The sequence below is a fragment of the Chiroxiphia lanceolata genome, chromosome 3 (assembly GCF_009829145.1).
Source record: "Chiroxiphia lanceolata isolate bChiLan1 chromosome 3, bChiLan1.pri, whole genome shotgun sequence".
Classification (NCBI taxonomy): Eukaryota; Metazoa; Chordata; class Aves; order Passeriformes; family Pipridae; genus Chiroxiphia; species Chiroxiphia lanceolata.
This window is the reverse complement of record NC_045639.1, coordinates 26,670,913-26,697,973: the sequence shown is the minus strand read 5'-3', so window position 1 is coordinate 26,697,973 and position 27,061 is coordinate 26,670,913. Positions and strand designations below refer to the sequence as shown.

General features: G+C 35.4%; 1 protein-coding gene across 1 annotated transcript in view; it reads right to left on the bottom strand.

Moving 5' to 3' along the window:
• CAMKMT (calmodulin-lysine N-methyltransferase) overlaps positions 1-27,061 on the bottom strand; it is a 214,784-nt gene that overhangs the window by 43,331 nt on the left and 144,392 nt on the right. Inside the window, exon 4 of the mRNA XM_032682717.1 lies at positions 705-765. Within this exon, the coding sequence (XP_032538608.1) occupies positions 705-765 (61 nt within the window). The remainder of the gene's footprint in view (positions 1-704; positions 766-27,061) is intronic.

Sequence of the window (27,061 nt, the reverse complement as noted above, 5' to 3'; positions counted from 1 at the left end):
TGGTTTACTTGTATTAGCCTTACACTCTCACTCAGAACACAATTTATGCCTCCAAATGCATTGCTATAATGGCTTTCATTGCACCCCATTCATCCTCTGGAAAATGAACTTCAAGGATTTCCAAGTGCAAGCCTCAGTATACCCAAGGGGAAAGAAAGAGGATGTAGGATGGATTTTGTTTTTAGATGTTCCTATTGAAGCCCTGATGGCTGTCTTCTAAAAGTTTAGAAAATGTGAAAAAAACCCCAAACCCAAATAGAAGTGCAGGATGTTTCAAAACTATTTCACAACACTCCATTACTATATGCGGTGCTAGTTCCTCCACTACTACATGCAGTGCTTATTATGTATTTTCTCAGGTAATATTTTGCTTGCTTTTGCAACAGATGTCAGTTTAAAGAATATCTTATTTTTCCTGACCTTCACAATCAGTACTGATCGATTGGAGCTTCACTTTTGTTTCCCAAAAATCAAAGTGAAATAAAACGCCTTGAGTGGAAATCAAAAGTCTTTGACATATAGCAGAAAGCTTGCTGTGCAATATTAGTACCCAAAGGCAGCTCAGAATTCTTTGTTAAGAGCAACATGCTTTCACCTTGAACATTTTAAATTTAATCTGAAGACTTAAATCATAGCAATCTTCACCATGCAGATACAATAAAACTAACAGATTGGAAAATATCTTTTTATGTTTAACTCTGTACCTGAATATTTCATTATGCTTTAGGCAGTAGTAAGCCAGCACTTCTTCAGATGGCCAGAGACCTATAAAACAAAGATATTCGCTTTCTTAGAACAGAATTTTTTTGGTCTAAAATAATATTTGAATGCATATTACCATTTGCAGACTTCTACCCACTGTTTCATTTTCTAAATCTGCCATAATAGCATGGAATAAAGAAAAAAAGAGAAGACCTATGATTTAAGCATTAGATTTGAATATTTCATAGATTTCATCCCAATTAATTATCAGAAATGTATAGATACATGCACATACATGTAAACACACATACATCTACACATAAATGTGCAATACTCAAGACTTTAAAAGTCATATAAAATTCAACTCATTTGGGCATTCACATGAACATCAACCTGTTTGTACCAGGCCAGATACAAGGCCAATCCTGCCTTGTAGCCTGTTTCCAGCAGGGGACAGGAGCCCTCTCCTTTTTCGTTAGCTATAGATATAATCACACTACAGTCACTCCATTTCTTCCCAGTTCATTTTTATTTAGCTCCTTTTCTCTTAGTTTTTGTTAAGTCACACAACAATCTGACTTAAGGAACACTGACCAGCAGCACATGCTAACGACAAATGCAGGACTAGGGCAATAAAACAGTGTGATTTCTAGTTGTAGCTCAAGAAGTTCTTGAGGAGAAGAGGAAATATGAGTGGTAAGTTCTGTTTAATAGGCACTGAAGAATTTTTCTAGTTGTTCAGTGAACTGTAGTAAACTTTTCAAAGCTGCAACAGGAAGCTCCAGAGTTTTATCGTGCTGTATAAAGAAACACCTCCTCTCTCTCGTATTGTACTTGCGTCCCTTTCATTTTCATTGAAATCCCCTTAGTTCTCCTATGGGAAGAGAAGGAGCAATCTCACTTTTTTCACCTAATCTGAATTATTCATGACTTTATAAGCTTCCATCATAACACTTACACTGGTCATCATCATTAGCAAGTATTTAGGCACCCATGCAAATTTACCTCTTCAAAACCAGTCACTCAGGAAACTCACTGTTTCATCGGACCAGTTTTCCACCCGACATGAACATTAACTGAAGCACCGTGGCCCACGGAGAGGGCAGCACAGATCCTGTGTGCCTTGCACGCTCTCCTGCACTCACCAGACTCCACTGCTGGAGACAGTCTGGGAAAACAGACTCGTACTCGGGCACTTGAGTTAGGTCTGCAAAGGTTCCCAAAGTTAAAGGAGGATAAATCAAAGGCCTATGCAGCCAAATTATGGTTGTATGTGTTTTTCATCTGTTATTGCTCAGCAATGAAAAAATACGTTTACATGTCTGTCTACAGGTAAAATCCAGGGTCAGCTTCCCCCCCCCCCAACACATGGCAGTATGAATTAATGAGACAGAAAATTAATATTATGAACTACAGACATTTCAACAGTTTCAGTAAACTTAAAACAGACATGTAGAGCATTCTTTAGGTATTTCTAGACAACTGAATTTCATGCAGCTTACTATGTATGTGCATCCTTTAGATAATTTTTAACAATTTTTTTGTACTCAAGACTTTAAAAACATCACGACATTTTTAACAGAAGCAGAGTTTGTGAGAAAAACTGTCTTCCTTTAAATCACTTAGAGCCTGATTGTAAACATCATCAATATAATTCTTCCTTTCCATCTAGTAAGTATTCTGAACTCATAGTGATTAATAATGAAAATTTATTAATATCTTTCCTGCATGCAGATCAAGCAAAAGCCTAGACAAGATTTGTCCAAAACTTTGCTTATAAGTTTTGTATTACAAAGATCTTAAAGAACAACAAAATAGAGTGATAGTACATACATATGAAAAAACCACAAATGCAATATTGGTATTTATCCTGTTTATGTCAGTTTAGGCTGATCAGGTGTTTGTGAATGTGCTATTTTGCTTAGGCTTGCTAAGGGTGAAAACAAAATATTCCCACAAGACTACTCATTCTTTAGTGAAACATACGCTAAGAATTGTACAGGGTTTTCTATCTCCCTTTGAGCATTTCAATGCTTTTGAGCATTGAAATATGCTAAAATGACAGATTTTGCAATAAATATAATAACTGTTTAAATACTTTAGCGTATAATATAAAGAATGTTTCAGTTTGCAGTGACTGCTGTATACTCAAGCAATAAAAGTGCTTTTTTAATATTTAGTGAAGACACAGCTAATTTAATACCATTTACAATACTTATATCTCACATTAAAAAAAACCCACAAACATAAACATCTGAAACCCTTTTATAGCAGCCTCAGTGAATTTTAAAAATACTTGTCAACTGTAGCAAAATCCTTCAACATCTGACTTTTCAATACCCTCAGTCAAACATCTCTCACTTTTCTACACTTATTATTGAAAGGGCACTTTGAATGGTGTCACTGAATCTTTTATGAGAGGTCACTGTTCTTTCCCCTGCTACCATTACAATGTTGATACCGGCTGAAACTGCAGGTGTATCAGATAGCTCTGTGCTGAGAGATGGGTAAAGCACCTTTGGAAAGACAATGCTTTTCTTTAAGCAGATGCCAGCAATGCACACATCTCTCCTCCCTGCTGCCTTCCCCATAGGGAAGGAAGTATCACCTCTGCAATGATATAAGCAGCTGGCAGCTAAAGAAGCAGGAGTCAGGAGGTCTTTCATGAACATGTCTCAAGTGTGGAAGCACCCAGCTAAGCCAAGAAGCCAGAAGCCAGAATACCTGTGTTAATTTTAGTAAAAGGAAAAGCTTCTCGTGCTTGAACAGGTAGATAAGCCTCTTTACCTTCAAAACAAGGATCAGCTTAAAGATCCATGTGGAGGAGTTTGCATTCTGTCTTCTTCCCGTTCACTCTGACCTACATTCGCCAACACAATGACCTACATTTTGAAGTTGCAAGTATAAGATAGTTCTGCTTCTGTTAGAAAACATACCTCTGTAATGCAGAAAATGCAGCAATTCCTATGAATTAACAACCACTAGGTTGCGAAAAGCATAATGTATTTCCTGCAAACACATACATATGGATATGGATTAAGTTTCCTGTGAACACACTGAAAATAATTCTTTCATATTTAAAATCAAATTATTCTCATTTTGATTTCTGAATTTGATTATAAATACATAACATTGGTACCTATTTGCATGTGCAACTACTTACACGATAGTAAATTATTTACATATGTATAGGCAAAAGAATATCAAAAGACCCCCCAAATGGTGCTCATATTTACAAGTCTATGAATATACAAGTCCTAGACAGAGACTAAAAAATCTCTCTGTATGAGGAAACAGAGAGACAAAAGAGGTTTTCTTGCAAAAATAAATATTTTGCTTCATTTACTGGAGGTTTTAAAACTCTTTATCATCTTGATAATTACAATGTGAAAACAGAGAATAATTGCCAGCAAACACTGGAATCTCTATTGACTGCATAAAAAAATTAAGCTGCATTGCTGTTCAAAGGAGAGCCTCAAGAAGGGGCATGTCTGAAGACAAGGGAGAGAAACAGTGCTCACAGAGCAATGCCTGCCCACATTTCAACTCTTGGCAAGTATCCTTTAACCACTAGTATGGAGTAGGAGATCCACTACAAATGTGCCATCAGAGAGATGATGTCTACTTCCAGACAGCTTTATCATACTTATTACAGTAGAAGGGATAGAAGAACATTGTCACTAAATTGTGTGATGCTGGATAGAGAAATGCTTCATGTGCATCAGAGACATAAAAAATCAAGGCATTTCTATAGCACTTATCACCATATCATAAAATCTCAACACAGTAATGGAGTCTATCTCACAAGAACTTGATGACATCATGAATTTCTATCACCTCAAGTTGGCACATTAGAAACCAAATGAAGAGACAGAGACAGATTAAGTTACTTAGGCACATATAACAAAAATATGGGAAGACCAAGAAAAACAACCTGAGCAACTCCTACACCCTGTAGTATGATGTAACCAAAAAAAAGACACCCCAACTTTTCCTATAGAGGAACAACACTAACAAAAATCACAATAATGCTAGTAACACATAACTTTAGTTGGTTTTATTACTCTCATAGTGCTTCTATTGGAAAGTGTCAGGTCCTTCTAAACCATGTATAGACAGCCTCCTGAGGATGTATTGTTTTAACCATCAGGTGGAGCATCACTAGTCCAAAGTAACACAAAATTGTGCTTCTTCTGCATCAAATCTAAAAATGCTGAAACCTGTATGATAGTACAGGAAATTGTCTACCAGAAATAAATTATCTACTATTAAAAAAAAATTAAAATTATTGTTTCTCCTCTGTTGCTTTTTATCACCTATTTTAAAGAATGCTGTCACACCTTTGGGATAACAAATATTGAGATCTGATGTGAAGTTATAAAAGAACATGATGTCAGTAGAAAAGAATTTTGAGGCATGTATTTTTAAAGAAGACATTTGATTATTGGAGCCATTATGTCTCAGCGGAGCTCCACAGGTACTTTAACTGGGATAGTGCAGGATTAGTAGAACTCTGATCTGCTACCTGCCAGCACTGCACCCAGGAAACATAGAGGCAACTGGACGTGACAGGTGAGCTGTCCCTTGAAGCTCTGAGTAGGAGTTATAAGCTGTCCTACAACTACTTAACTCACGCTAGGAGATTAAAAAGTTCCTTTCCAAGCTGAGCCAAATTGAAAGCATTTTCATATTTCCTTAGCACTTCACCCAGCTACATGTATAGATGTCTGATCTCAAAATAAAAATTTTGTCTTTTATTTGCACTATTAAACCATAAGGTATCTTCCTATTCATTTGAAGTCTCAAGTAAATTTTGCACAAATCATATCTTAACCCTCAAAAGCAAAGACAATTTAGATTTGAAAAGTCAGTCATTTTGCCCATATGAATATACTCAAAAAGATCTTCTTTTCTACTATGTCCTGATTCTTGACTACATGAAATCACTTTATGTGCTTTAATATTCATCAAAGTGAGAGGAAATAAATCAGTTTGAGGCTAAGAGATCAATAATGTCTCAAAAGTAGTACCAACAACTGCACTGAGCAATGATGAATTGTTTTCTGCCCTAAGTACTTTTTATCCCTATTGACAACAATTGTTGGTGGAGAGCAGAGAAACCTTTGGAACTGCAACGGGCTGCACAGAGGTGTTAAATTAAGTAAGTATCTAGACAGGTAATTATTCCCCATCTCTTCTCCTAAAAGACTGTAGAGTAGATGGAAAATTCTCAAAACTAAGGGTTACTGGTCTACTGGAAAAGGCTATCCTAGGAATATAACATAAGGAATCTAGGAATTTAAAATAAGGTTCTACCATTCTTACTGCAATATTGTCATATCCCTAATTTTACAGTATCGAATGTTATTTTCTACTGACTATGTGACTATATCCACATCACATGGGAAGGTAACTTTGATGACTTGATCCCACCAAGTTTTTCTGTGGACCACCATGCACAGCATGCACAGCAAGAAGCACTGTCCACCCGCTGAAGTTTCTGGAGAAGTAAGAGAGCAGGTCAAAATCAAGGTTCAACAGCACAATTACACTTTGGAGTTAAACTTCAAACTTGAACTTTAACAAATATTATGAAGCCTTCTGTCAGTGGAGTACCAAACTTCACTTCCAAACCAAAGGGAAAACATGAAATTATGAATAGGACAATTAAGACTACATACAAAATGGATACACAGGGAATGTCTGCCAAATACATCTTGCTAGTAACATATAACATGGGTGTTCTAACTTGAGTAATTGTTTGAGTAAAGACTACCTGCAAATAATTGCATTGCTGTAGTTATTTGGCATGGATAATGCCAAAAATACTCTAAACTTCCTTCAAACTCCATACATTAAGCCACTTTTCAATACAATTTTATGATAAAAAAATGTTCCTCAGTAAAGTCAGGGAGTAAAGATTTTATTTTCATTCACTTGTTCACACAGCACACAAAATGTGACACAGATGAAAGGATAATCAGTAATCCCTGCTACCTAAGATCCCACCTAAAGCGCATTGAATCTAAAAAACATAAAAACATGTAATAAGGCACTAATACTACAAATATTCATTTTTTAGATAGCATAAAATGCATGCCAGGAGGAGTGGAAACCTTTCATAGAAAATAACTTCCATAATAATCTAAAGTTAATCTGGTCACTTTAGCAAAATGAAGAAATAGAGGGAATTGCTATGCAAGGAAAACACCCACTGAAAAAAAAAAAAATCTTGTTACTTCATTCTGTTTGTAGCACACAAAGAAGTTTACATCCATCTACAGCAGAATCACATAAAAGAGGAGTTGCCAAGTTAATTACAGATGGTGTGCCTGGAATTGCAAAATTATTTACTACAAATTTGAATTTGAGAGCAGATTTTCAAAGGACAACAGCTACAGAGTAGTGAGCCCTTCTGGACATTCGGCAACTTCAAATGCCAACAATTTTAAGAGTTAACCTGTCTTGAAAGTCCAATTGTCTAATCTGTGGCTCTGCATTCTGAAATTTACCTCAAGAGTATTTGCAAGTGAGCAACTTCAGCAGTAAGCGCAAACAAGAAAAGTATTTAATGGCCTTTACAGTAGCATCTTATATCTATGCCTTACTGCACCTGGCTTTTGCAGATGGCAAACCACCTTTTAAGTCCAGTGAAGAGGAGTAATTTCAGGCAGGGAGAATGGCTAGCTTACTTTTCCACAGCGGGAATGCTATAAGTGAGTTTGAAAAGGTACAAGAACACCAGAAAAAAAATAGAAGAGAATATAAAGAGAAACAAGTCTCACCATTTTTTCCCTATGCACATACATTTTGTAGAAATTCTTGTCTCTCTTCCAATCTAAAGCAGAATTCATGATATTCAGATCATTGAAAAATATGTATAAGCACCGGCTGAGATCTTCAGCCTCAGCAAAATGGCCTCAGCACTGTATCTCTCACTTTCATTCTCATTATTATTCATGACTAGGAGGGAAACATGATGGTCTGCAATCTGCAAATTTCTTTTAGAGTGCAAACTTAAGAAGCTCGGTGGAAGTGATGTGGAAATACAGTAACAAGTCAAAGCTGTAAATGTACGCATATCCCTTCCATAAGAAAAATTGGAGAACTGTACGAATCTACTTGTATGATTGTCTTTAACATCTTTTTCAAATGAATGAATTTGTGTTGTGTGTGCTTGGTTTTTTTACCTAGTTTTCAAATAGTTATTAAAAATTAAACAACACTGGAACAAACCTTTTGTGATTATAGCCTTCATTCTCCTGCAAAAAACTGGATCTATAAATTTATGTACCATTGTAGATGTAAATTACAAAATTTTATATTCAACTATATTAAAACATCTATTCCAAAAATGATTACCAGTTGTGAAAAGCAGACAGGCTTATCACTTGCTGTCAGTTGTTCATGTCTAGTTAAGCAATAATGTGCTAAAACTGCTCTTTTGTTTTGTGTAAGAATTTTGGCAATAGAAGAAATGAACACTCGTTTAATAAAAACTCAGGCTGCTTTTTGCTTTGATGGAGGAAGCAGCTGCCTGTTTTCATTTGCTGCAGAGCAGCAAAACCCATCAATATAATAAGCAGCTTAGATGCATCCATCCACAGCATCTGTAAGGATATAGGGCTATTCGCTCAAAACCAATCCTTGGTTTAATTTTAACAAAGATGTGTCTGACATGTTTGAAAATGCATTATAATAGGGTTTTGAAATACTAGCATTTTCTCTTTTCTTTTTAAATACTTTTCACAGATTTCGAAAGGCAAGTATACATATTGGAGTGATAGAAATGATAAAACAAATATTACTATAGCAAACAGCAGAACTAGCCTAAAAATGCAAAGATGGAACATTAAGAGAAGCCTTCTGGTTCACAGAGTCTCCTGTCCCTTGAAAATACAGAAAAACAGTGTTTCAGTCTTTTCAATGAAGGGTTTTTTTCAACATAACCAAGGCCAGAGAAAGATACTAGAAATAAGTATCACTGACAAAACCCCTGTGAAGATCATAGATACATTACACAAATATATTTCCTGAGATACTCCTTTCCTTCCCCACCTTATGCTTTGTTAAAAGTAAATAGATAATTGCTTATTTCCAAAGACACTTATCAAATTATTTTCTACTATTTCCTGAAAGTAATATAATTGTTATTGAGTTCCAGTAGTGTGAGTTTCTCCCAAGTGACAACTTCTGATTGCAATAAAAAAATTTTAATTAAAAGTATAGTTATAGGAGTTTCATATATAATTACAAAAACAGGAAGAGAGAGATAAAAGGCCATCTGAGATAGAAACCACAAAACTCTATTTTCACTCTAAAAATGTGATATGGCACATCTATATTATTAAAAATTCTTAAGACGTTATTATTATTTTAGTGCTGTTCGGCTTTCTAAGACCTTTCTAAGCTGAGCTTTTAGATGATTTGCACATTAACTGAGAAGTCAGATAATTCTTAATCCTCCTCTTTTTCAGATCCAATAATGGATAAGGGAGCATCTTAGCATGATCAACTAGCAATCTGCCTAGTCTGAGTGGTAGTACACCTGAATTTAGGATTAGTCATCCTGTTTTCATAATATCTGATTTAAATGAGCACTCATTCTGAGAAGCATAGAAAAAGAATATTCAATGATATTTGAACTGTACCATTGCAATATGTAAGAATAAATCTGGAGTGCATGCATATTTACTTGTTTCACAAACAAGAAACTATATAGAGAAAGGAAGATTTTAAAGAACCATGTCCAGGCAAATACTTAGATGGCTCAATTAAATAACTGTTTTTCTTCAGTATTCACAATAGCTTATAGATATAGTCAACCATATCTCAGCTGTAGCCTTGTATTTCTATTTAGTCAATCCCAATATCCTAATTTCACTTTGTCTACAGATGAAGTGAGGAAACTAGTTGGCTTGGGGGGGTTTCTGTGGTTTTTTTTCCATGGGATTTCACCATTATTTTGGGTTTGTTTGATTGGTTGGTTTGGTTTGATTTTTACAGTTGTATCATGGGTAGAGAAGGTAAAAACCTGTAGATTAACACTAGTTACTAATATTGCTTATCTTCCTCAAGTATTTGATACAGAACATAGAAGTTTCAGTAACTGCACCCTTACGTAATGCTCAAGATAAATAAAGTGGACTTTCTTTAGGGGATTTTGATTGTGTGCAGAAGTGGTGCAGCTTGGATTTCTTGTGTCTGGTTTGTGGTTTGCTGTTTGGTTTTTTCCCCATCAAATTAACTAAACTAAGACAATACCTTTTTGGTTGCAGTAGCTTCACCATTCTCCACAGTTAACCAAATTACTAGAAAAGTGTCTGTTCTGTACTGCCAGGAAATAATAATTGGGTACAAGCAGAAATAATAATTGCATGCACAGTTCAGTTTGAAGGCTTTGGACCATCTTTGTCTAACAGAACAGTTATCTTAGTACTTGGAATTTCATGTACTGGCAAATAGCAATCATGCATCCTTCATAAACTTAAATGAAATCATTAGGTCACCATATTGAAGGAGCCTTTAATCTTTCTCCGGGGGTATTTTCAACCAGTGCTAAGTATGCAATTTTAAAAAGTCTGGCAACAATACTGCAGCAGGTGCCCAAAATCTCCCTACATCACTAAACCTTGTTTTCATCTCACGTGGGAAAGGATTTGTAACAAGTTCTTTAAGTGAGAATGCTGCACAAAGATGAACCAATCTCAGACATGTCACCTATTTATGGATCTACATTCCATATGAATTTGGACTGTAGGAGTTAAGGCAAATGCTATCATTTCTAGCGAAGGAAAATATTTTTTTTGTGAGAGGCCAAGGATTAAAGAAGCACAAACATCCTTCAGGTCCTTCCAGGTCAAGTTTGACATACATTCATAGGGCAACACAAGAAAACTCATGCTACCATTGCTCATGGCTGGTTTTGCCTGAACAGGTTTCAAGAACCATAGCTGTTATCTTGCACTTTTCGTGAGCACTAAATACAAAGGGCTAGATCTTCAGCTGGTACAATGCCAGTGTATGCCCAGCTAACGAACCAGCCTTGAATTTGAAGTATGCATGGTCTTTCTGAGAAACAAAGTAGCCTTTATTATATTAGTACATGCTAGTAATACTGCTTTGGATCATTTTGTACAGTCAATCCAAGGGTAGCCTTCTCAGGAAATCAGTGTTTCAGTGGGTTGTGTTAAGGGAGGATACAAACATGACAAGAGTATAATTTAGTTTCCAAAGTGGCCTGAAATATTAACAATCAATTTTCCCTGATAAACTTTCACATTTTCCATGTTACTGTAACAAGTCATGACCTAACTGACCATATTCTTATTTTACAAGGCATAAATAATGCAAAATGAAGTACAAGAATTCTGCTGGAAAACACTGTAGAACTCTATAAACACTTACTCTTCTATACTCTGACACAGAAGTGCTCTTAGGTCAAGAATAATGTGCTTTGACTAAGATATAGCTTAGGGACTTATGCCTTTTTCAGTCTTGAAAGAATTTATTTCAGAACATCTAATGGACTGAGTCTCAGAAACAAAGGAACAAAAGCAAACCAAATCATTACACTCAATTTAATTAAATGAAAGCCTGAAAAAGCCTATAAGCTAACCTCATAACAATATGTTTATGTTTATAGTTGGTAGGTCTGCAAAGAAAGTTGATCAAATTATTAATTAAGTGAGCACACATTCTCTGACTTCAGGAATTGCTCAGTCATATGCCAGCACAGAAACTGGATCCCATCAATTTGAGTAGGACTCTGCAATTTGAGTAGGAGGCCTGTCCCCTGTGTACTATGTTCCATGGTGACCATAGATCCTTGGGCAACCCTAGGATTCTCCCTAGGGAGTAGCAAGGTTTTACAAAATGTAACATAGGCCACTTCATTCTTTCAGGCAGTTTTTAGCAAAGCCAACACAATAAGTCATCAGTTACTACAGCATTTCTTCCACAGACAGACCTTGGAACACTATGTTAAACCTCACACCAAACTTCCATATTAGCAGGTAAACTCTTCATTAGGTTATATTTTCACTAGATTATGTTTTCACTTAATGAGTTTTGAGCTCAGACTTCACAAATGGAGAGACAGGTGTATAATCTTCTGAAAGTCAAACTTTTCCCTTAAGGTTTAAGTGTGTCGTGACACCATTTTCATATAGCTCTTAGTAGAGCTATAATAGAGTAATAACACTGTAATAACACTGTAATAATGAGGAAAGCCACTTGTTTTTTTAAGGAGTTGTATAGCACCATTATAGTAATCAGCAGTTAATAACAAATTTTAGCACTTTCTTGTTGTTCTCTTTTTCTGTTAAGAGTTTGAGTCACAATATAAGAGTAATTTCCTGTTACTTCCAGGGAAGGGAGGGGGTGGAGGAAGACAGGATCATGAAATATATGCAATTTTCACATATAACACTATGTTGAAAATGTAATTCTCTATGTGTTCTTTTCTAAAAATATGTTCTATATTCCTGAATTGTCTTTGCTATCAGGAGCAGGATTGAAATCTCCACTTTAGTATTTATCTGAGGCTGTGATAGCTCAGTTGTCTGCCTCCAAATGCCAAGATAGGGGGAATCTCATCAACTGGAGACCAGCTGCATGATGGGCAGTTAATAGATATATCAAACCTTAGGATATATGCTAAGCTGAGGAGATGATTGGTTGGTTGATATACTGATTGATTAGCATAGGGAGAATGGGTTTCTTCTTGACAACCTAAGATTATGCTTCAGCTAAGCTCAAATTGCTTACACCTCTTCTATTGGGTTTAAAATTACAGTCCTGTCATCTAAAATCTCTCTTCAATGAAATTTTTACCATATATAAAAATTAAAGGGAAAAAGAAAGTAGGTGCAATGGGTAAGAGTAAATGGAGTAGATATATTTCACACTACTGCTGTTGGTATCACTAGAAAAAGTTGATAAGTAAATCCACTTGAAATATGTTACGTATTCTGTACACTCCTAGAGAGCACTTTACAATAATTTAGAAGGGGGGATGGGGAGGGAAGTTCAAAGTCCTAAAAAGGAAGCAGTGCTGATATTATTGCTTTTAAAAAACTACAGTAGTTATTAAGCAAGGTAATTATACAGTTGTGATACTACCAATATATTTTTGTCCCTCTATAGGCATTTCTTAGGTTTCATAGAAATATATTTAAATTATATTACACATGAGAGAAATACCATATAATTGCAATAGAATGCCTCACTTCACAGAGAAAGGCTTACATTCTGCATGCTAGAGTTCTGTATTTTTCCTTGAGAAGTCCAGAATGTGCTTTACCGTGAAAGCAGATACAATGGAATTTTGTTTACAAAATATTTTAGACTGCATCATTAGCAGGGCATGGTACTTTAATAAAACTAAAGTAATTTTTTAAAATTACTATACTATGTAATTATATGTTGCCATAACAAATGTATTTCTTACACGTATCATCCATTTAATGCCCAGCATTACATGTACCAGGCTTTGTCAGTTGAGAAAGATACAAATGTTATTAAATACAACACTGAAAAAAACAAACTTCTTATTATCTTTAATTTTATACTTCCAAACACTCTACTCCCAAAAACTCTTGTTTGCTCTACATGAGCAAACAAGTATTTAGTAGTCATGTAAGAAAAAGAAAGTGGTTTATTGAAAATGTTGAAATCTGCATTAATAAATACAACTGGGTTTCTCATATTTTTTTTTCTTCCTTTCCTATCTGCTATGAGCGGTAGGGGATCAGCTGCAACTCAAATCCCCAGCTGAACAACCCAAATACAACTGAGTGAGCAGACTTAAAACAAGGCCATTTATTGGTGCCTGTTATGCAAACAAAGCATCCAAGTCTTAGAAACAGATGTCAACTGAAGCATATGCTTACTGTAAACTGGAATTTGATTCTCTTTATAAAAATAGACTTAAATGGGCCTTCAGAGACTAGGCTGCCTCTTGTTGTATACCATTGCCTAACTTGATTCAGCCTTAAGCTTTTCAAAAGATGAATAGACTGATATCCAAGGGCAAAAAAATAAGAGTAAAAAAAAATTAAATGGGAAATAAATGATAACATGTTGGAGCAGTTCCCAGAAGCAATTTTACAGATTTTCTCTAAAAACACAAGACAGGAAGTTCAAAGCACAGCACAGGTCACCTATGGCATGTTGAGTTATCATTTTTATACCACTTAGGGTGAAAAAGTGACTTTATGTTCAAGTGGTAAGTTTAGTACTCTGCTTTTTCTTCTCCCCCCCCTTTTTTTTTCCACCTCTTCTCACATCTTGATGCCTTTTAAATGTCACTTATTTTACATGAGGCAGTTGGTGGAGACATGAGTCAACAGCAATCAGAACCATTATCCCCTGCAGCGAGCCCTGGTCCTAATGCATTATGACACCTTAGCTGGCCAGCCACCGATTTACCTTTCTGCTTCTTAGGGAATTAAGTGGCATCATGTGAAAATGGTTGTGATATGAACAGCATGGGCATAACTGGTATTAAATTTACCTCTCAGCCTAAGTGAATTTTCCTCACATGTGACTAATCAAAATGAAAGCTGTGGACATGGGCAGATCTGGCCAGCACTTCTCCACCCCTGGGATTGGGGCTATTTTGTTTTATCTCTTTGTACAAGCTGGCAGAAGTTTAAAGTGAAGGGGATAATCCAGTGCTGGTGTCTTTATGAAATAACATCCTTACATGAAGAGGCTTTTAACTGTCTGTCGCTGTCCTCTCAAAAAAAAAGAGCGTGACAATCTCGTTTTGCTGAGCACCCTCCCATGAAAGGAGAAAATAATAGCCATAACAGCTATGGCTAGTACTGACCTTACATGATCCATTATCCACTAAACACTTTAAAAGTCAGTTTTACATACACTGTGGGGGAAATTAGAGAACTATCACAATCATTTTCACTTTAGTGAATTTGTCTTCTGTTTGAAGTCAGTGACTTGATATCCTCGTACATAACTCTCCGTGTCGCTCCAAAAAAAGAAAGAGGAAGTCTTGCTGTAAAAATCGATCTTGTGCAAAAAGGTGGGAAACACACCATACTTTTCCTATTGTGATTAATAAAGATACTGACAGCAGTGAAACTCAATTTAGCATGAACTTTCTTTGCAGTAAATGTGAAATAATACAAAAATCATTATATAATTTAGAAGTGTTCAACATCAGCACAAAAATATTTTTATCAATCATTTCAGCTGAGATAAGTAGGTGCCAAAGAAAGTGCAGGCAGAGCAATTATCATCCTGTGCAGTCAGAAAGATATTTATTCACAGACCAGAGTGGCTTGCATTTTACTACAAACCAGCTGTGAATGTTACTGATAATAACAGCAGTGCTAGATTTTCCTAAAGCTCCATAGTCTCTTTCTAACAGATTTTCCTAAAGCACCATAGTCTCTTTCTAACAGCTCAATTGTACAGGACAGAACCACTCTGAGCATGAAGTCCTCTCCTACTTGCAAGACTGCTCAACTTTCTGTGACTGTGAGAATGAATTTCTAACACATGAATTTTAGGCATTTACTGTTTGCTCTAAGTTAAAGTCAGTAGCTCAAATGAGAAGTATTTCAGCAATTTTTTCCCAGTAAATGCTGATTAAAAGCTATGATTCAGCAGCTAAAATTTTAAGGTTAAACCAGTCTATTTAACATAAGTTTTAGGTTCAACTTGCTCTTTATATGCATGAAATTTGGATATGCATTAAATTAGTCTATCTTTTTTTCTATGATGATTTTATTCTGCTTCACACACCAGGGTTTGCTAAGTCCAGACAGTGCCAAAAGACTTTGAGCTTGCAACAATCTATTCCTGTATGTAATACATGTTTGACTGGAGAAAAAATAATTTTAAAAATTTAAAAATTAGACAGTAGAAACCTATCAAGACTAAATTATGGTATTTACAATATCAAAGCATACTTTTCTTACAGAAAGAGAGACATAGAAATACGCAGATTTACATAAAAGTATTTATCTCACATATAATATTTCTTTTTTAAGAACCTAAACAAGCACCAACAAATATTTATACTCATTTTTAGAAATGATTGAAGGTAAAGATTAGGGAGACGGTTCAGATTTTTAATCTTTACAAACACAGGAAAAATATTAATCATGCATGGAGCTTGCCTGGGTAACCTTCATTTTATCAATGAGGCCATATAATTAAGGTCAAGTTAATGTAGAGATTGAAATTTAGGGAACATGTCAATTAAGATAAACAGGAAAATTACCTCTTCCTAAAAGGATTAGCCTCAAGTGGAAAGGTTGGTTCAGAAAATTACAATCCATTTGGTAAGGAAGACAGATCCACAGTAAAGTTAAATCTGAAGTGCATAGGCTAGCAGATTCTACCCAAAAGAGTAGCAGGAAAAAAAATTAGAATAGAATCATCCTTTTTTTATTATTTTCCCTAAAAAGAAAATAATTATTTGCACAGCAAAAAATGTTTGCAATAGGTATGACATATGTCTTACCTTTTTTTTTCCCTTCAGTTTCAGACCTAATTGGAAAATGAAATCTTAATACTCACAGAAAAGCAGAAGGTACCTTGTTTTCAATGACATTACACATTAGTGTCATTGTAACAATATCTGGACCAAATGGATATTTGTAAATATCCAATTGAGATGACCCTGTTTTGTACCCCAAACAAAAAAGAATTATTATTCCAGAGTTTGACAAGAAACATGAGAGTGACAAGTCACAAACAAAAGTGATATTCTCCATTGTCTAGAGGGTCTTGTAATTTCCCATTTAGTTATGCCCAGTTCAACTTCTCAGAAACAATTTAAAAACCAAAAGTTCCATTAATTGTATTCCTTTTTTTGTTTATTGCTTTTGTGACACTACAACAAAGAAACTAAGAAAAGCTTGAATAAAATATGGGAGCCTTTACTAAGATGAGAAATCTGAAACTGTTTGAGACATGAAGACTTCCAGTGACACTCTTCTGATATCCTCCAGCAGAAACTCCGTACCTAATTGCATGCTACTTCCCTGCTTTCCAAATACAGAATAGCACAGTAAACACAACAAAGGTGGCAGCATTGATAGAGTCAAGGCTCTCCTGACTTGAGTAAAATGGTTAGCAATGAAAATCTGGCACTGGGATAATGGTTTTTCAAATGCATATCTTTAATGCTTTCCACTTATCACCTAGAAGCACATCTGGGAAGCTGAGTTTTTGAATATATATATAAATGTACCATGTATGCATGTTATTTTTTTTTCCATCCCAGAGTCCTTATAGGAAGCAATGGTTTGCAGAATTATTACTGCCAGCTTCTCTTTCAACAGCTATACCTCCAAAATAACTTCCAAACCATCCAGCGGAATTCAAACCTCCTCGGGGGGCAGTCATTGCTCTGACAGGTCTGCCAGGATCAAAATGCCCAGGACCAACCTGACACGACCAATGCAATCACTGCTCACCTTCTGTCCTCTCCGGCTTCTCTTTCCACAAGAGTGGCTCCAAAGTGTTACACCGCCCTGACCGCTGCAGTGCCGGCTACATTCACTTCATCTCAGAGCCACAGCACTCGAATGAACCTAGCATGGCTATTTACAGATTTGCCATCTGACAAGTTTCAACTAATGACAGAATGTTTTTAAGCCATTCTTTTCCTAACAACATTCTGGGAACCAATGCCAGTTTGTCTGTATAAATGCATTCTTCTTATTTAATAACAGGGTCTGTACAAATGTGTTCTTCTGATTTAATAACAATACCAAAGGTCCAGCTTGGGTTTTCTCTTTATTTTTCTTCTTTATTAAATAAATACTGTAGAATAAACTATTCTTTCTACTGAATTGATATCTAAACTGCAGGAATTTCACACTATTCTATCTTATAGAGGGGCAACACATCATGATAGCCTCTACATTATGCTGAGATATTTTAATTAAAACCAAAGACTAATTCAAGTATTTAGTGACATCAAAGCAGCAATATCACATTGCAATATCAGATTTTTCTTTAATTCAGCTGTCAACTGTTGAAACAAGCCATTCCAATAAAATGCTAGTAAGGACCACAAATTTTGGGGAACATATGTGCCAGAGAATGCATTAACATTGCTACAATATTGCTTATTAGGACAACAAAACTTTTCTTTCTTTCAGAAAAGAAAGATTAAATATGAAACGAACTTATCTATGTATCTATTGCCAAAATGGCTGAACAGGTGCAGCTTAAAGGCACCATTCCAATTATCCTCTGGGTATTGTTGTACACCTTAGTTTTGTTAGACAGGATAAAGAGGAGAAATATTAGAGCAACCAAGCAGATGGTCTGGGGAACTAGATTACACACTTCAGAAACAGAAGAGAAGCAACACATTCAACCCTTCTGTTTGGACAGAAGAGCCGTCTTAGCCTGTCTGACCCATTAGCTAGTAAACTGGAGTGTACCGCCAAGTGCTATCATGCTGTTTCTTTAAAAAGCAAACAACCTCACTTTTTATGATAGGCACTGGATCATTTTAAGAGAATTGTAGGTAATGTCTGCTGCATTAGACAGATGGTCATATCATGAAACCATATACAAGTCACCATGGCTAAAACTCATGTTCGCTATCTTGTTAATCCGCATAAACTGCAAAACAAAGTAAACCTGTGCTGAATACTTTCCTGGTATCTAATGGTTCATGGATATGAACGTACATATAATAATCACTTACAACTGAAACATGTAATAAGGTTCAATGTTCTATTTGACATGCTTTTTCATAACCTAGTATTAATTTTGTATATATAATTTTGCAGTTGAAAATTCTGATTCTAATCTCACCTTGATTTAACCTTTGCATAACTTCACTGATTTCCATGGAGTCAATGATAAAGAAGAGAATAGACAATTTAGATCTGAGAATAGTATGTATTTCTCTAGCCATAAATAAGCTGAATTCCAACAGAGAGCAGACCAGCACTCTACCATGGCCAGGTTTTACTGTACAATTTCCAAAATACCTGGGTTTTTTTCTGTCCATGCTTCAGCACAGTTAGCATTATAATTGCAGAATGTTGTGACCGCCTTTGCAATAGTATATTTGCATCTCCCATTCACACTTACGAAAGGAAACAAGGGGAGATCTAGCTAGTCTCCTTGACAATGTTCAATAAAAGTGTATCACACCACAAAATTGTGTATCAAAAGATCGGTATGGTAAATATTCCCCCCACTAGGCCTCCTGTGGAATTGGAAGAAATATTAAAAGAAGTAGACTTCTCTATCTTGCTTATTTCTGATACACATCAGAGATTATTTGGTAATAGATTATAATTACTTGGCAATTAAATCTAGATTTTGTAGGCAATTAAAACTTAGTTAATCTTTAAAACATCAAAAAAGGAAATATTTCCAGCAACCAGGCCTTTTCAAAACGATTTGTCTCAACGAATATTCGCATGAAGAGCTGCTCAAGGCTAGAGGCGGTTTCCCCCTCCCACAACTACAGACAGCATATACAAGCCTCACCTAAACCTCCTGCACAGTTGAAGGATATGTAAGATAGCACATTTCCTATCCACTAGGCTGCTCTCAGCCACAGAACTGCAACCGAACCCGGCAGACCAGGAACGATTTCAAATTGTACCTGGAGAGTTGCCGGTGAGCAACCACCGCCTCTTCCCCGCGTGGCAGTGCATAGGTGCACATTCCCCGTCAAGCTGACCCCAGGCAGTACTGTAAACACGGTGACAGATGCCAGGAGACAGGTCTGAAAAACTTCCAAATGAGCAATTCTAGGTCTGCTGCACTAAACGCAGCAGAGTTTCTGGATACTTTCCCGGATGGTTTAACATTTGGAAAAAATACGGATGGGAAACTGCATGTGCCCAGGGTGCAGAGATCCGTAAGTGAAGTCAGAGATACAGACTCTGCTCTCCTGCTGCACACACTGACTGGCAGAGATCTGCTTTGACTTTTGATACCTCACCTCCTAGCAGAAGGCATTGGACCCTGTGCAGATAATGAGGAGTACAGCCCAGCAAAGTCCCATTGTGCATCTAAATGGTTTGGCACTATTCTGAGCAACAATATCCCTTGAACTGAAGTGGGAGAGAGAAGCAGAAAGGGAGAGCAGAGGTAAAGGTTTCAGAGGAGAAAGGAAGTGGAATAGATAAGGGTGCTTGAATGCCTTGAATATCAACCGATCAGTCATGAAGGTGGTCCTGGTTGGGTTAAAATGGAGAAAAGAAGAGAAATGAAGAATACAATGACATAAAAAAGAGAATATATTGCAATTCTTGATTGTATCTGCAAAGCTGATGGATTAGGAGTGCTAGAGAGTTGAAACCCATGGAGGTACTAGTGCTGCTCTCTGGCTACCTGACAAAAGCCTATTTCTAAAGTCCCTGCAATCTGTAAGTTAGGGTGTACGGCTAGTCCTAGAGCCTGTTCCTTGGTGCCAAAGAGAAAATTCCCTCAGTGTTTTGCATAGTTCTTGACTCTTTCAGAATGCTGGGTTTGAAAGAACTCCTCGTTCATATGAAGATAATCAGCCATGGGAAAATTTAGCAAAGCTCCTTTCTTTAGCACACTAAATAACATACAGATCTTTTACTTCTGGCACATCTGTGAATTGGAATGTTGTATCTACTGTGCAGAGAAGGCTAGCTTTTCTACAAGCTGATCCCTTGGATATCTGACAACTTCTCTAAGTTCAATAACAACTACCAGAGAACTCAAGAGAAACTAAATAAAAGTTGGATTTGAATATCCAGTTCTCAAGAGTTATCATGTACTAATGTAAGATTAAAGAGGTCTGCAAGTATTTTTAAAATTATAAGCAAAATGTTTGTAAGTATGAAACATAATTTGGACTCTTGCACAAAAATATTAGCATAGTAAAAACAATCTATTAAAGTGGATGGTTGCCATGAAAGGCCTGACTAGCTCACTGTGTATGAACATAGTCATTAAGAGAAAACATTGTGCTAAGATCTTCTCAAAGGCCATTATCATTTCAGCAGTCACTCAGGGACTACAGTAGAACAATATTAAAGATTCCAGGAAGCATTCACTATTAAATTCATCTAGATTTGCCTAAGAATTTACAAAGATTGGACTGTAATTTAGACAACACCGCCTCATTGCTTGCAAATCATATTTTACAACACAATGGCTGACTTCCTCACCTATGTACTGAATTTTACAGAAGAAACTGTAAGGCTTTTTTTTAAGTGACTAAAATACTTCATTTATTAAAACAGAACCTCACAGTTCACACAAAAATAAAGGAAATTTGTCAAGCATAAGCATTCAAGTAAAAAGGATCCCTCTTGGCCTTTTCCATTGCAAAGTGAATGATCTCCCTGGTACTCAAATTATCTTCCTTCAAAGAACTTCAGAGTGCAGTTAATTAGATTCTAAGATATAAAATAGCTTCTAAAAGATGCATGAGCAAAACTGAGTTTTAGTAAGTTACTGTGCATATAATTTCTTTAGGCTTCACTTTACATATGCCATTGTTACTACGAAAGAAAAATCTCAGTGCAAGTAATGATAGAAGAGCAGCTTTTTCTATTCTAGTTTGATGATCAAATTAATGATTGCCTTCACAGGAAAAGTCTGGCTCTAATCTTAATCTAAACTTAAATCTATATACAAACCTGAATATCCCCAAAATTCAAAAGAAGCTAGACCCAGAATATTTATTTTATCACACTAAAATCATGAAGTATCATTATTCAACCTGAACATAATGCATTATAACATTGTTATTTCCTATTCTTCACACAGGTAGTATACAACATTAAGCAGACTTTTAACTTCTTAATATATAACTTTTGCCTCACTTTTACTGACACTATTTGAAAAGATGGAAGTGACAGTAGTAACAGATTACACTGTACTTTTGAAAAATGATATAAAACAGAAATTAGAAATGTGACTTAGTTCATTGCAATCAACCATAAGGAGCAAATTCAAAAGATTTTTCTTAGTGTATTTTCTTGATATTTTCCTACAATTACTAACAGGTGTGGACTTTGCAAAATAAAAATTCAACAAATTGGTGTAGTCTGGTAACAGTATGATAGCTCTAACTGTGCAAAATTAACATAATATAATTCATCACATCATTGGGAAAATTCTTATAGTGTAAAAGCATCTGCTTATATGTAGCATGGGAGAAGTGTAAAACAAACCTGAGAGGTTCTGGCACGCAAGAGCTGCTCTTGACAAGGTACATTAATTAAGGATTATGGATTTCTGCACTTTGTATTAGCAGCAGTTTAAAGTATAATTCATGTAGTGGCATTTTCAAAACACAGCTTCTTGAGTGTGATTTTTTGCAGAACAGTCCCCTCTTGAGGAGAATATTTTCAAACTACATATTCTGGGTAACTCAAATAATCTGAAAATATTTTCAGAGGTCTTACTATCGCTTGTTGGAACATACAATTACTGCAATAGGGTACTACTCCTGGGAAGCACAAAAAGTGTGTCTTGATACAAAAAAGTTGGTTAATGGAAGACAAACAAATGAGTGGTTCCTTCCAAAGTCCTCAAGAAAGTAGATTTTAAAAAGTTATTTTCTAAAAAAAAACCCAAACCATTATATTTTGTATTGCTAAATATCAATTACATAATGGACAGCATACTACAAATGACAAAAAATATGAATCAGTGACAGAACAATGGATTACTTAGATACATAACTTCTTCTACGTTTATATAACAAACAATTCTAATACAACATCCATGAAACTGTATATGCCTTGACATGTGATTGCATCAAGTACTAATGGAATGTACACCATTGAAAAGTTTCCCAAATATTCCAACAAATTGTCATTGATCTGGCCATGCACCTTGACCGCGTACTTTAATTTTTAACTATTATGTATGTCTCTGGTTAAATAAATACTGTAAAAAAGTTTGAATAAAAAGAATGAAGTCAGTATTAAATTTAGGTACACATTATGACAATACAATATAGTCTAAAGTCTATTAGTTGGCTAAAATTCATTCTGAGATTGTATTTCCTAAATAGAAAGGCAGAATCATTAATAATACTTATATGAAAATAGAAATCAGTACGATTCAGGGTTTCATACTATGTGCATATACGCATACACATATATGAAAGGAAAGACTACTTTATTATGGCATATATAAGACTTCCTTATGCTAATGCAAAGTTAAAAAAATAAAGAAGTGTTGTTATAATGAAGCAACCTGTTCTTAATCTTGTGTCACTGTGCAAATTAGATGAGTCACCTGCCTTTCATTATGATCTACATCACTGCAAGGACTAGATAAATCATTTTGCTTTACTCCATTCATCTACACCAAATGCAATAAAAATGATACAACAAGCAAAATAAAACTAAAAATAATAGCTAAAATTATCAGAAAGGGTTTTGGCAGGCAACATAAAATAATCTTTCTTTCTTACTTTCTTTTTCTATCTCCCTGCACTTCTCTTATATTTGGTATTCAATATCCCAAAGTGATGGAACACAGACTGGTATGCATTATTCCAATACTATCAGTTGTCTAAAAAAGCTCAAACTGGCATAACAATTAGAAACTTTAGAAAGGAATGCAACTGAAGAAGAAAGTAAGTACTACATAGAAATATCTGAAAAGACCTAGAAGAAAAACAATGCAGCAAGATATAATATCATTAAATAGTAAAAAGATCCTCACCTCTGTGTATGTGAGAGCTCTATTTCCAGTGAAACCACATTTGAATTTACTTCATTACATCCAACACTGTAGCTCAGTTCTGAAACTGTATACACCAGAAAATTCTAATATAAATTTGCTGTAAAAATTTATACCATTTAAACTAGTTAGGACAAAGGGGTCTTCTGATCCATTAGTAGTGTTCATAATTACACATGTTAAATAAGATCATTCTGTATCATGTGTCAGACAATGCACTGACTTCTGCAGGGTCACAGAAAGAATGTCTTCACAGGAAGTACTGCAAGAATGGGTGGAACATAGAAGGGATTTCTGCTTTTCAGCAACACGAGGAATGGTCACTACTGAATTTGACATGTTCTTTCTGATAGAGTATGACAAATCCTGTTGTTTTACAAAAAAGCATACAGCTATATTCCATGACTCCTATTTAGCATTTCACAACAACTCTAGATCCACCAGAAAACTGTCAGTTTAATAGAGTAAGAGTAAAACCTAAGACTTAAAGAAACCTGCACTGAAGTCAATGTAGGACAGCAAATATGACCTGGGAATGAAAAAAACCCTTAGTGTAATTCTTGAATCTGCTACACACTGGCCATGTGACCATAAGCAAGTCACTTTGACCTTATCTTTGTCATTTTCACCTCTGTGTGAGTATTGTCATACTCAATTGTTCTCATGCAACTCAAAGTGCAAATCCACATTCTATTCCCAGAATAAATATGGACTTTCCACATTGTCTTCAAATAGTAATTTCATTGCTTTGTGGTGAATTCTGCCTTGCCTTCTCTTTATCTTTTTCACTTACTGCTCTTCATGACAATATCTTTTACTATATGCTGAAGTACTGAAGAATGGTTTTGCACCCTAAGTTTAGCCACATTACTTCAGCAGCAGTAACAGGAGACGTTGTTAGCCTTGGCTTCTAGATAATCCATGGAGAAAGAAAGGCCTTATCAGAGCAGAAATCTAAGAAAGGTTTTCTGAGCTATACTCTGGAAATGGCTACCTTTTCCACTGACTGTAATGGAAGCCCAAAGGTCACTAGATCTCTAACCTCATCATCTAAGTTTTAACAAACTATTACAATTCAAACCAATAAACGCAAACTATTTGGTTTCAGCTTATCCTTTTAACTACTTCAAATTTGGACCTTGTGAACACAATGCTATTTTGGGACATGACCATCCTAAGATACTATCCTTTCTTTAGATGTGCATGAAAACCATCCATGTATGCTCTCTTAGCCTGAAATTACTTTCTAAATGTTCTGCAGTTTACCTGCGTATGGCAGCTGTCCTATGTTAAAAACTGTGCATTTAGTCAAGGATTCCAGGGGGTTTTTTCATGCTTCACTTTCCAGCCCAGAAATAACCGCTCTTTTCTGTAACAAGGTGTTGCATAAATATATCATGCATTCAATAGAGAGATAGCTGGACATTCAGAACCCATATATCAATACATCTGATAGTCACATATGCAAAGTTTGGAAACATTACTTCTCCTTAACACTACTCTGACAAATAAACAGGAACACACACTTCTCCAGGTGAAACCCACATGCAGGACTTCTATATAGTTTTTCAAAACAGTCCATTTTAAAGAAGTTTTTTCACGAAGAGCACTCAAACACTCTTTCTTCTGGTCCTCTACTGTCATGTTCAAATACATCTAAGAGACTAGTAGAATATACTTTTACTTGCAAGAGTCCATGCAAGTTTTGATGCTATCATAATGTGATCTTCCAGCTGCTAAGTGTTCTGTTTTGCTTACTGGTTTGCCCAGCTGAGCAAGGACAAAGGTAAAATTTTCTCTCAGAAATCCTCCTAATCATTTCAAGAAGTCTGAAAAAATGATTAAATTAAAGTACAATATTTTCTATCCACCACTCTGCTATGACTACTTCGAAGATGAGATTTCTTTTTGTTAGGAGCTTAATTCTTTCATATATAACCTGCCTAAAAATTCCTGAAGACGTCCACATAGACTTAATGACTTAGTGCTTTCTTAATACCTCCATCTTAGTTCAGTATCCCAGCAACATTATTTTCTGTCTTAATTACTCCCCATTATTACTGGTAATCCATTAGATCCATTCAGTCTTTTCAAAATGTCCCATAACCCACGCCCTGAATGTATCTAAGTTTCAGCTTAGAAACTTACTCTGATTTTTCAGTTCCCCTTTTACTGTCAGGCTGCTACAATTTATGTTTCTAGCTACTAGTTTTAGCAGGGTTAGCTTTATGGTTCAAATAGCTTCCTTGCCATTTAATAGCATTGCCTACTCTTGCTTCCCAGTTCCATTTTGCTGAGTGGTACAAATGTTTTATGAAATCAACATTTATTTTTTAAGGTATAAAAAAAGAACTATCTTACATTTTTTTACCTAAGCAGTTATATTCTTCACTGAATTTTAGCATCCAACGAATTTTTCATTTTCTCCTTCTTTTTTTTTTTTTTTTAATTTGTTTCACAAACAAATGCTAAATTTAGTTATGCTATGGTCAGTAAATATTACCATCTTTTTTTGAAAGAGCTTGTGTTATAGCTAGTATTCTATCTTTTGGCCCTCCATTCTTTCCTTGGGCTGATTGCTAGATTATCTCAGCATAGGAAAGAAGGCCATTTCTTGGCCTGGGACATCCTTTTCCCTTCCAACCTATAAGTGAAGAATTTAAATACCCTTGGTGAATTAATTCTGACCTTTTATGGCTGTTGCTTTACTGCAATTATACAAAAAGAGGTCACAAAATACAGACAGTAAGCTATTTTATGGCTTCAAGATCTTAATGGTTCTATGTTATTAGAATCATAAATACCACCAATGTGAACAAAGAAATTAAACAGACAGGAGATAAATCTGATCTTTCATCACTAAAAACCAGGGAAGAATTTGCTGAAGTTCATTAAGTTGCACTCAGGAAAATGACGGGGAATGCAAGCATTCCTCCTTTATTTCTTGTTTTTACAACTCTTACATTTCTTCTTTTGTGATCATGTGTCATAGTCCTTTATTGAGATTACTGTTTATGCTTTGAAGTCATCAATACAAGTTTCAATAACAAAATACCCTAGTAAAAGGAAAAAAAAGATCTTTTCTGTTTTGCTCTTTAGAAAAAATATATGGCCTTAGTTTTGTAATTGTCATTTAAAAATATGTGTATTTCCTGTTTATGTTAACAAATGGCATGAAAAAGGACGAAATAGAAGAAAACAAGGTCAAAATGCTCTACTGGCACTGTTGCCTCCAGCAAGTAGCAGTCTGACGTCAAGAGATCAAACAGCAGCAAACACTCTATTTTCTGATATCTGAAAGCAGTAATACAAAGAAGGGTATTCCACTTTCTCCCTTTATAAGCATTGATATTAACTACTTCTTAATGATTTTAAAGAATGATTACTCTGCTTTTTGTTCTTACAGTTTGTCAGATACACAGTAAATCTTGAAACAGGTTGAAAAAGAAAAAAACTACTAAAATGGGAAAGACCACTTTAAGTCCCAAAACACTCCTAAGTCTCATAGCAGTAACTGAAGCATCCCTGAACTACTAATACACTACTTTAAACACAATAAAATATACTAAATAATTTGTTCCTTACATTTCTGAACAATTAAGAATGACATTTAATTTAATGTCCTGAATATTTGCTCTCTGTTTAATTTTTTTGGTAACGACTCCCT